The sequence below is a fragment of the Python bivittatus genome, unplaced genomic scaffold (genome assembly GCF_059951505.1).
Source record: "Python bivittatus isolate LINGU-HERP-01145 unplaced genomic scaffold, Pbiv_v1 ctg000330_np1212, whole genome shotgun sequence".
NCBI classification, from domain to species: domain Eukaryota; kingdom Metazoa; phylum Chordata; class Lepidosauria; order Squamata; family Pythonidae; genus Python; species Python bivittatus.
In genome coordinates this window covers 12,089,704-12,101,903 of record NW_028277058.1, presented here as the reverse complement: position 1 = coordinate 12,101,903, position 12,200 = coordinate 12,089,704, and the positions used below count along the sequence as shown (strand labels likewise).

At 34.4% G+C, this 12,200-nt stretch overlaps 1 protein-coding gene across 3 annotated transcripts in view; it reads left to right on the top strand.

Annotated features, from left to right (window-relative positions):
• Positions 1 to 12,200, top strand: part of FOXP2 (forkhead box P2) — a 466,299-nt gene that overhangs the window by 332,481 nt on the left and 121,618 nt on the right. For all 3 annotated transcript variants that reach the window (XM_088141716.1, XM_088141715.1, XM_088141712.1), the window contains one exon: positions 878 to 967. In XM_088141716.1, the coding sequence (XP_087997842.1) occupies positions 878 to 967 (90 nt within the window). The remainder of the gene's footprint in view (positions 1 to 877; positions 968 to 12,200) is intronic.

Genomic DNA, 12,200 nt, shown 5'->3' with positions numbered 1-12,200 from the left:
AGTAATAATATCCCTGTATTGTGAATTGCTCTCTCAGTGTCCCAGTACTTTGTGGAAAAAGCTTAATATTTTATACCTTAATATTCTGGAATTTTAAAGTTGTAACCACTACATTTGCTTAAAGTTAATACTTTTTCTAGTAACTGCCATAGCTCCATATAGTTCTCTGTTCAAGTTTTACTTTACTTAATTCAAATGAACAGATTTAAATACTGTATTTTGATTGCAATGCTATCACCTACAGAAGCTAATCTGATTGGCTAAGTAGTGATTTCTTTGTTCTCAGAGTTTACTAAGTATGCAAATGAAAGCCACTTAATTTTATTTGGCATTAAAACTCCACTTTATTTTGTCAAATGAGAGATTTCTCTTTGAATTGTAAGTATAAAAAACGGTTTTTAATCTTCAGTGAATATCCTTATTAATTCACTTTCAAGATAATCTGATGTTGATTCGTCAAATTTAATTACAGCTTCCGGTAACACTTGAAGTCTACTGCTTTTGCTTAAAATTGTAATGTGAAAATGCAAATTGAATGATGATTTACAAGGGTGTGAGCATTTTAGCTGAACACTTAAAGACAAGTTCCTTGTGGAGATGAGGCTATTGATGCGGTTTATGATTTTTCCTCTTCAAGCACTTTATACAAATTAATGCTATTTCCTTGAGGATTTGTTGCACATATATACTTTTTTCTCAAAATCTGGTATACATACTATCTGTGGATTTTTCTTGCTGTGTTTAAAGAGTAGGAGTTTTTGATTTACACAGGAGAAGGCAATTTTGCTTGAAAATTAGAATTAGGTAAGTTCCAACTAAAACATTTTCAACAAAATGCTTTAACTTTTATTTATTTCTATTTTGTCTTAACTTTCAGGCATTGCAGGCAGCCAGGCAGCTGCTTTTACAGCAACAGACAAGTGGGCTGAAATCTCCTAAAAACACTGATAAACAGAGACCACTACAGGTTAGTAAAGCAACTTTACATCTTAAGCATGATTTCTAAAGAAGAGCACTCATGCACACCTAAATGTGTCTATACAACTATAACTTTCTGCTTATGTACAAAATGCTTTGTCTTATATATTGGTAATGTAATTAATTAAGAAAGATCACTATATAACAGCAAGTATCCCTTTTAAATTACTTTGTAGTAGGTTAAAAGGTTGCACAGATGTAACAGAACAATCTTCAGTCTACTATGCCAACAGCCTTTCTACAGATACTGTATCTGGATAAGTTGTGCACATTGTTATCGTAAAATAAACTGATAAATTTATAATGATGAAATAGATAATGATCCAGATATGCAAAGAGCAAGCCTTTTTGCTATTCTGCATCTTATTGCATGGGTTGTATATTTAGGATCTCTCCCTTTCCTCTTCCCAAATATTGTGCTAAAAATCTGAAAAGGATTTTTTATCGCACCTTTATTCATAAGCTTTATAAATTATTAAACACTTGTAATATTTAAAAGAAGTGAATGTACAGTTCATACATCTAAAATCTAAGAATGAATCTTGTATTAATGCTTAATATTTACTTTTTAATGCTTATTAAAAAAATGAAAATAGGCATTGCTAACAAGAGCTACTTCTAACTTGTTTAATTTGGAACAGATTTATTTATTTATTTATTTGTTTGTTTGTTTATTTGTTTGTTTATTTAATAGACTTGTCCCCGCCCATCTCCCCACAATTTGATATTTCACTGTTGATATTTCTTAAGATGTGCATATATGTACTTTTGGGAATAAAAGTAATGGTGCTCTTCCCTGCACAATGACCCATAATTCTTTCTAGGTTTTTTTGGAAAGAAGCACAAGATTTTTGTTGCAATAACACTTCTTTGAGTGAATACTACTTTTATTTTCTTTAAATCAATGACTGCTTGAAATACTACAAATTCTACATATGCTGCTCCAAAGTGGTACCATGACATTTGAAATGTTTGGACACCCCCCCAATTCCCCTTTGGCAGCTCTAATTGGGAAGTTAATTTTTCTATGCCCAAGTCCTAAATACCAGTTGCTTGAGAGGGTAAATGTATGGGGAGCTTTATGCAATTTGGATGCTATTTCATGGAGAGTTGCTAAATGTTTATCCTATCCTTATGACATGATCGTCATGATATGATCTTGATATTGTGAAAAGTGATTTTGTAGGTCCAAAATGGGAAACAAAATATACTTTTTACTAAGGGAGATCAAGTGTTTTCTAAGTATATTGGAGGAGTTAGGAATGAAATTAGCATGTCTGGTAGGGTTGAATCCCACGTAGAAGTCCTCCAAAAAATCATTTTTGCAACCATTGTGTTTTCCTAAGACAATTATTTCTCTTGGGTTCAGCACCATTTATCTTCTTGCCTCATGAATTAATCACAAGGATGATCTTACCCAATCATGCAATGAGTAGGATTTTGTCAAAATGCTGCTCAGAGACATTTGGTTACTTAATACTGCCAGTGAAATTAAGTAACAGCTAAGTGAATATTTTTTTTCAAGGAATACTGAACATGTTGTGAAACGTAACTGTAATATTCCAAATTAGTGTATAATAGTTCTGAGCTATAATTAGGATTTAGGGCCCTAAGGTAGCAGTTCAAACATATGCTATGAAAAGTACCACGTAACTTCAGTGGATCCATACATGCATTTGTGGAAGCTCCATTGCTGATTATCTTGGGTCATTCACAGATCACTGTGTTGCTCTATGGACCTCTGAACTCTATCCAACGGAGATGGTAGCCTTGCTGTTGTTTCACGGTGAAAGATGTGAGTAAAGAGCCCCTGATTTTGCCAGTGTTGCATTTGCAATACTCAGTAAAATGTAGAATCTGTAGTGGCCCCTTACTTCAACCTCTCATTTTCTTTTGAACAAATAAGAGGTTAAAATGAATTTGAAAGTTGTTATCCCAGGATAACAGACTGTTTAAGAAAGACCTAAGGGGATGAGAAAAGAAAAGCTTCTGTTCAGACATAAGAGAAAAAAGATAGTTATAATGGCTAGAAAAAGTAATTGAACCATGGGCTCACATGCTTTTTCCTACCCCACCCCCCACAATTCTGATGCAGCCTTGAAGAATGCTTATTCATTTTCACTTCCATGATGAATTGCAACCTACCATATCATCCAGATCCAACAACCTTAGTTGATCTTTACTAAGTTTGACATAAGCCAATTTAAAACCATGGGTTATAAAGTCGGCTTGTTTCAACAAAGAACAATGGAGGATTTTGATGTAATTCCAAACTCTTTAATGAAAAAGAGAAGCAGGAACTTCTGGTACCTCTTTATGGCTGCACTGAAGCAAAAGAGTGCATATCTGCCCACAGCTCTTTACCATCATGATAGACTGTGGTTTATCTCAGTGTCTCTCTGCAGGTAATTAGGGGTGGGTAAGGAATGGCTTTTTAGTGGCTTGATTAATTGAAACTATCAATTACATAAATAATTTGTAATTAATGGATAAATAATATAAAGAAATGCTTTGTTGGATATTTATATGCTGAAATTACATTCTTAAAATTTTAAGTAGCCATTCAAATCCATTCATAGCTCATGTGAAAAGATTGTTTCAAGAAAATCGAGACATTTTACAGAATCACAGTCCTGAAGAAATGAAATTGATCATTGCAAATCCTGATCTGATTCCTTCTGCTATAGGGTAATTTCAAATACAATATGAATGTCTGTTTTTTGAAACTGAACAATTTTGTTTATTGTAATTTTAGCTAGAATTCCTGTTTATAAGTTTCATATATTGCTCTTTAAATATGTTCTTTTTACTCTCAAGTAAAATTTAGTAGATTTTTTAATTCTAAACGTTAGAGGGCAAATCTAATAAGTCCTTGGTGTTTCAGTATTTCTGACATTATCTGCCTATGGAAAGCCAAGCATTGTTCATCATGCAGATGAGATTTATCTCTACTATTCTGTAATGTAGCTAAATCAATGGATCGCTAAAAAATAGTATTCAATTTTTAATGCCAGGTTTAATATTATTTTCTGATAGTTTCATTAAAATAACTTTGCATATAAACTAAACATTTAAAATTCAGACATAGTATAAGAAGTATAATCTTATGTTGCAGTCACACTGTAGCCCCTAGAGTGTAGGTAGATTGCACAATTAAGCATTACAAAGTAAACACCATGCATTTATTGAGATGTATTCAGTTTTAGGATCGATCTGCCTGTTGTGAAGTAAACTGACAGTCCAGTCATCTAGATTTCTACTTGAACATGTTGGACTGAAGTCAGTGAGGCTTACTACCTAAGTAAGGGGATAAATTGTAACCTAAAAGGACCAGTATCATCCATCAAAATCTTAAAAGATATCATATGTGTTTTTTAATTTTTTCTGTTTGGCAGAAATTGAATGATCTGGCAAACTGCTTTATAACTCTAATAAAGGTTCTAATAAAACTTTATACCTACCTCACACATCAGCAAACAAATGGGGAATATGAAGTATTATTTGCCATTGCATCATTCATTCATTCATTCATTCATTCATTCATTCATTCATTCATTCATTCATAGATAGATAGATAGATAGATAGATAGATAGATAGATAGATAGATAGACACACACATACATACACATGCACACACCATATTTTAATGTAGAAATTGATCTGATAGAGTATTTTGCATTTGTGGTTCAGTTTCATGCATACTTTAATTTGTAGCACATAATGGGCTTTGGTTACACTGGAAATCCACCACATCCAAAAAAAAAATGTGCAAGAAATACTCTGGCTAACCTATATAAGAGTAGTGCATCCATGCAAGGACATTTTTCTGTGTGCTATACCCACAACTATTAAATATTTTACAAAAATCATTTGTATTGGAATATACCCTTCCAAGACAGCTTGTTTAACCCTAACCGTCATGAAAATTCATTTAACTGTAGTGCCACGTGTTGTATACGACATAAAATTAGGAAAGGCACCAAAACTTTAATTTTAAAAGAATATTTTCTTTCACTACAGACGTTTCACAATATTAAATCATGGCTCCCATTTGGACACTGCATTCTATGTTTGTGAAATAATAGTCATAGCTAAACGAGAATGCATATCCTTTTGTAAAACACTTATGACATTCTTGGAAGAGCTGAAATACCGTTTCTTGGATAAAGCGGGGTTTATACCTTAAAATGAAGCTTTGAAAAGCTATTAATCAGTTCACAGTCCAGAGCTCTAGATGTGCATAATCTGTGGATGCACTTTATTTAAAATTCTATTTCTGAGCACTTACTCCCTTTAAACTCTTCAGATGTTAAAGGCAATTGTTAATTAACCATGATAACCTGAACAAGAAGCTGCATATATGTAGTTAAAAACTACATACAAATGTGATTGGATGCTGCCCAACTCCAAACAATTCTGAATGGCTGATAATACACTAAAACAATATAAAAACAATATAACAAAAACAAATAACACTGCAGTATAACACAATGTAATGTGCAGCATTATAGCATAAGAGAGAGAGTTTATGTGTGTGTTTGAATGACTTTCTATGTTTTTAGAGGATTTTTTGCACACAAGAGATAATAGACAACTCAGGTACTCTATGGAAAAGCTCCTGGAAGAACTAATATTCAGTAAATGCGCAAATGCTGTGGGTGTAATGGGCCTCCTGTGCAAATCATATGATGAGATACACATGCTTGTTAAGATGAGATTGGAAGAAATACTTATGTAAAGCCTTCTAGTATAGGTAACTATATTGCAGATTTGAGGGCATTTCACATGAAGTGTTGTGTCAAATAATTTGCATAGGCCTAGCATATTCACAGCCACTACTGAATGCTCTTGCATTTGGGGGTACTAATCTTTAGAATATTTCTCTTGACCGTTTTCTTAAAATCTTGCCAGTGGATTAAGATAGCAATAAACAATAAATACTGTGGCTCAGTAATACTTGCTTTGCATAGAGAACCAGGTTAAGTTCTTGTAGGAAAGACGAAGGAACGGTCAGTCTCATGATTTTCATGGTATCCCCCTTCTAGATAAGTATTATTTTTATAACATATTAAAAATAAATTAAAAAATCAAGTCTGAAAACCAGAAAAGCTATTGCTGATTATTGTAGGTAGCGCTGGACAAGATTGATCAGGAGTGCGACTTGTTCTAAGGTGGTTTCCTTGTATCCTAACAATGTCATTTTATAGGTGTACAGTTGCACAGGTCTTAAAATAATCACATCTTTTCAAAGATGAAAGGAAAAAAAACTGCAGCACAACACCTTTTCAGAATAATAATTGTTAATTAAAACTCAAAAGCGTGCAGCAGATTTATATAATCTTAGTTGGCCCTAATGAAGATCTATAGATTTTGGATTATAGGCCTGGTCCAGTTCCTTTTCTTATTTACTCATTTGTACCATTTTCATTCCTGAAACGCTCTGGGTTTATTGTTGTTGGGTTTTTTTGAGCCCTTGGATCTCTCTTTTATTTCTTACTTCGAATATCATCATTATATACTATTTGTATCTTTACCCAGCTTGAATTGTTGTCATATGCAGATTTGACCATCCCTATTTCTTATCCCAGATGTCAGGATGCTTCCACTTCAAACCAATAGCTAGCAATGTGGCTGAAGTCCCTCCCTACACCTTCCATCCTGCTGCAGGCTGAGTAACACTATCTGGATAATGAATTACAGAAACCTTTCTGGTGAAATATTTTCGGCAGGGGGGGAGTTATTGGTTCATTAACTTTGCTTTCTTATGTCTGGATCATTATTATCTTCAGTTCTGTAACTACTTTTTAGCAAAGGAATTACAGTACAATCCTATACATTTGTATTCAGAAGTCAGTCCCATTAAGTTTAATGGAGCTTATTCCCACATAAATGGATATAGCAATACTTAACTGTCTGGCCTATTAGCATCAGCAGATTAGCTTCTTGTCTTGCTGGTTACTTCTACATTAGGAGTCATGTGTCAGGAAATCATGACTTTGAAAACAAAGGGTTATGCTGATGTGTACTAAGCATGTTGTATAAATATCAAGCTGTAGGGAACACTGGATGGCTCAGGCAGCTTTTGTTTGTTTAGTATGAACACTCAATTACATAATCATTTTCCAGACGTTGGTTAGATAAACAAGTCAAAGATAAATAAGTTAACTTAAATAAGTTAGAGGTGCTTTGTTTTAATTACTTGATATATAACTTATTAGTCAGACAGGACAAAAAATAATTGCGTGTATATATGTGTATTCATCCATGTCTACAACGTATTAACTTATAAACAGCAAATTTGGTAAATAAGCTTTAAGAACAAGGAGGTTAACATCCCATTGTTTTATTTTACCGAATTATTGCATTTGATAACTTTTAAAAAACAAATATATAAGAAGTAAAAGAAGAATTAAATAGTGGAAACTATAAAAATATGTATGATTCTAAAAACCAGTTAAACAAATAGTCTGCACATGAAGTTAGCAAATTTTAGGAGAAAACGCATTTATCATATATTGGCTTATTAATATTTCCATAAAACTATCTTAGAATTCCTACATTATATTCATCTTGGAAACAGTAGTCATTAGATGTGTGTTTTTAAAAGACACCACCTTTTAAATGTATATTAGTATCTTAAGAGGTGTTTTCTACAAGGTGGACTTTGTAACTAAAGAAATGAAGATTGAAAATTGGGTAAGCTGATGATGTAGAAATATTAGTGGGAACTCTTCAAAGATTTTTGAGCATACACTTAAACTGAAATGAAATAAAACAAGGTGGAAATGCAAATTAACACTCTCTAAAAACACTGACACTTCTGATAGTGGCACATTATCTTAAAGTTGCAATCTTGACATCTCCCTGACATTGGTGTTACTGCACTTTCTCAGATGAAAGCCGAAAGGCATACTTGAGTTGCTACAATGGGAAGAGAGAGAAAAATAGAGACAGAGTGTACACAGCACTGAATACTGAAAGTCATGATTACAAGTTTATTGTTTAACTAGAAACAACAAATCCAGTGTTTCAGGATTCTACTGAAAAAATTAATGTGGGTGTTGGAGAAGCATGAATATCCACTTATTCCCATGTCTAAAAAAAAGATCTCTTCATGTAGAACTGGTGAATTAACCTGATTTGATTGTCAATGATAAATTGATGAGTCCAGATATATAATCTTGAAAAACCCTTCTGCACAGAATGATTTCTCATAGAACAAACTAGCTTATATAACCCAAACCCTGTAAAACAGACTGATATTTTGTCAGAATGATTAATTGTTCAGTGAGGGGGATATTGTTCAAGATACATCTTAAATCAGTGTTTCTCAAACAGTGGGTCATAAGGAGGTTTCAGGAACAAATTTCTAGAAGGCCGAAATTGCTTCTACTCATGGATAAAGCAAGAAAGGTAGAGTCTGTGCTATATGTGGTGTATAGCCACTGGGGAGGAGAGTTATAGCCACATTGCCATTCACTCTGGAGATTTTATTCAGGAAGGGAAATTCATGGTCGGTGACACACTGAACCTAATGCTAAGCCCCAGAAGGACTTATTGTGCTCTGTGAATGCAGCAAAGCCATGACATTGGTGTCTCTGGGTTTGCATAGCAGAAGTATTAAAAAACAGGAAGTTAGGGAGTACATTGTCCTCAAAGCTTAAACTCCTGGGAAAAATATGAAGGAAGGAGTTAATGTTGTGTGTGGTACATGACCGAAGTGATGAGAAGCATACATCCAAGCATGGGAAATTCATCTGGGAAGAAAGTGGCTGGATTCTAACAGAAATGCTAAAGGCAAATGTGGCTTGAGGTTTTATTATTATTATGGTTGGTCACACAGTCAGCCAGATATTTAGACTGGATTTCTCATTTCTCTCCACCTATTAAGTCCTTCCCCAGGACCTGGGATAGGCAGATGTTGTCTGATGGTGTTAAAGGTATTGTTGCAGGATATAAGCTGTTCCAAGTAAAGCTGCCTTTTGCAATTGACTGATGGTGATTTTGTTAATGCCAATGGCATTCAAGTAGTGCTCCAGGTGTTTTGGGATTGCACCCAAGGCACCTATTACTGTTGGCACTATCTTTGCTTTCTGTTGCCACAGTTGTTCTACTTCTATTTGCAGGTCTTTATATTTTGTGATATTCTCCAGTTCTTTCTTTTCTATTCTGCTGTCTCCAATCATTGCAGTGTCCACTATCCAGATTTTTTCGTCTTTTTTGTCAACAATTGTTAAGCCTGTGGTGTTGTGTGGCAGATGCTTGTCTGTTTGAATTCTAAAGTCCCAGAGCACTTTAGCTTCTTCATTTTCTATTACTTTGTGGTCCCAACAGTTCTTGCTTGCAGGCAAGTGGTATTTCCTGCAGATATTCCAGCAGTAGCATTGTTGCTACTTTGTCATGTCATTGTTTATAGTCAGTCTGTGCGATCTTCTTGCAGCAGCTAACTAGGTCGTGTACTGTTTCTTCAGCCGCAGTAGAGAGACGGCACTTGCTGTCTGTTGCTGTCTTCTCAATTCTGGCTTTGTATGCATTTGTTCTTAAGCCTTGGTCTTGTGCAGCCAGAATTACCCCCTCAGTCTCTTTCTTCAACTTTCCTGCTCTTAGCCATTGCCAGGTCTTGTTATTACCTGCTTTGTCTGCTAGGGTTTTTTTTTTTTTTTAATGTATTGGCCATATAATACTTTGCCTTGCCTTGTCTCTTTTCTATTCATTTGGTCTTTCTTATAGGCCAGTTTGGTATCTTTGGTATTCAGTAAGCCTCCATGGTGTACTAGCTTCAGTGCATCTTCTTCACTGTCCTTCAGATATTCTTCCAGTGCCTTTTTTTTCTTCTTCAACTGTCTTGGTGTACTTGTAACATTCCACGCCCACCTATGCTCCTTGGTAAGTAAAGTCTGTCAACGTCACTGTGTGGATAAAGGAAATGAATCACTGTCATTATTTTTCTGGTCTTCTTGGTAAGGGCTTCTAGTTCTGCTTGAGTCCAGTCCATTGTTCCAGCTGTATATCTAAGGACTGGAATTGCCCAGGTATTAATCATCTTGATGCTATTTCCCCCACTGAGTTTGGACTTTAAGATCTTCTTTACTCTTCTGATGTATTCACTACTAACCTTTTTCTTGACTTCAGTGTGTCAAGAAAATTGATGTTGTCAGCCTGAAGGATACCCAGGTACTTCTTCATCTAGACTCTTGATGTTATTTCCATAGGGCATCTTGATTCCTTCAGTTTTCACTATTTTTCCCCTGTTGGTGGTCAGGATGGCACGTTTGTCCAGTCCAGACTCCATTGCAATATCTTGGCTATATATTCAGATGGTGTTGAGCAGCAATTCCATTTCAGATGGTGTTTTTCCATACAGCTTCAGATCATCCACGTAAAGGAGGTGGGATAGCCTGGCAGATATTTTTGATGTTTGATGACCATGGCCTGACTTGTTCAGTATTGTTGACAGAGGAATCAATGCAATGACAAGCAGTAGTGGTGATAGTGAGTCTCCTTAAAAGATTCCTCTCTTGATGTTAACCTATCCCAGTCTATCACCATTGACCAGCAACTGTGCCTTCCATTGTGCCATTGATCTTTGCCAAAGCTTCTGATGTTTCTACTGACTCCTGTTATTTCTAGGCACTTGATTATCCAGTCATGTGGCAAGGAGTTGAATGCCTTCCTGTAATCAATCCAAGCTACATTCAAGTTGGTCTTATTTTTCTTACAGTTTACCAAAATCATCTTGTCAATTAGGAGCTGATATTTTGTCCGTCTGCTGTTTCCTTTCTGCTCAGATGGAAAGAGCTTGTTTTGAACTAGATGCTGTTGGACTACCACACCAGTTAGCAATTTGAAAGTTGTTGGTAAGCAGGTAATTGGCCTGTAGTTGCCTGGTCCTGCCCCTTTTGTTGGATCTTTCATTATCAGGTAGGTTTTACCAGATATTAACCAACCTTCAATTTCATCTCCTTGCAGTATATTGTCAAACTGCTTAGCAATGAGTGGGTGCAGATGTTTCAACCAAAAACCATGCAGTTCGTCTTTACCTGGTGCTGACCAATTCTTTTTTTAAAAAACTTTATTAAATTTTAAAAACAGAAGGATAAAAACTAACAAGAACTAATAATCAAGAAAAAGAGTAAAAGAAAAGAAAGAATAAAGAGAAAGAAGGAGAACAGAAGTGCAGAAAGATAAAGAAAAGAAGAAACAGAAATTCAAAAAAAGAATGACTTCCTACTTCTTTTATAGCAGGTATAAGTAAAAATTACATTAAACTCTTACTCTAGGATTATAACTTAACATCCATTTTTTATAATCTATTAATTTTACTAATCATCAAATCCATATATCATAATTTCATTTTTTGTGTTTCCTGCAAAAAGTCCAAAAGGGGCTTCCAATTAACATTAAAATTAGTCAATGTCTTTTCTGTAATCAAACCTGTCAATTTCGCCATCTCAGCTGGCTCCATCAATTTTACAATCTATTCTTCCATTGTAGGTAATATCAAGTCTTTCCACCTTTGTGTGTGTAAATCTCCTGCAGTTATCATATATAAAAACAAAGATCCATGAGATTTTTCCAGTCATTTATCCATCAGTCCTAAAACAAATGTCTCAATTGTATATTAATCTTCAAAATTTTTTGAATTAATAAATGTATTTGAGTCCAAAATTTTTAGCTTTATTACATGTCCACCAAAGATGATAAAAAGTCCCTTCTTCTTGTTCACATTTCCAACTTATATTTGAAGTCCCTTTGTACATTTTTGACACTCTTTCCTGTGACAGATACCATCGATACATCATTTTATAAAAATTCTCTTTAAGATTATAACATAATGTACATTTCAACACTTTCATCCACATATTTTCCCTCATTCCATTTGTATTTTATATCCAAATTTTTTAGCCCATTTTATCATACAACTTGTTCATTTTCTGTTTCAAATCTCAACAAAAGTTTATACATTTTAGCAATAAGATGTTCATCATTAGTACATAACTCAATTTCAAATACAGTTTTATCATGTTCAAAACCATATGTCCTTTTATCAACTCTAAATCTTCCTACTAATTGTACATGTGAAAACCATTGACACATACAGTATATCCTTCTGATATCAAGTCTTCTCTTGATTTTATTTTAAATTCTCCCTGGCAAAAATCTAAATGTACCATAAGTTAGCCATTTCTGCTGAGTTACCATTTCTCTAATATAATATGCT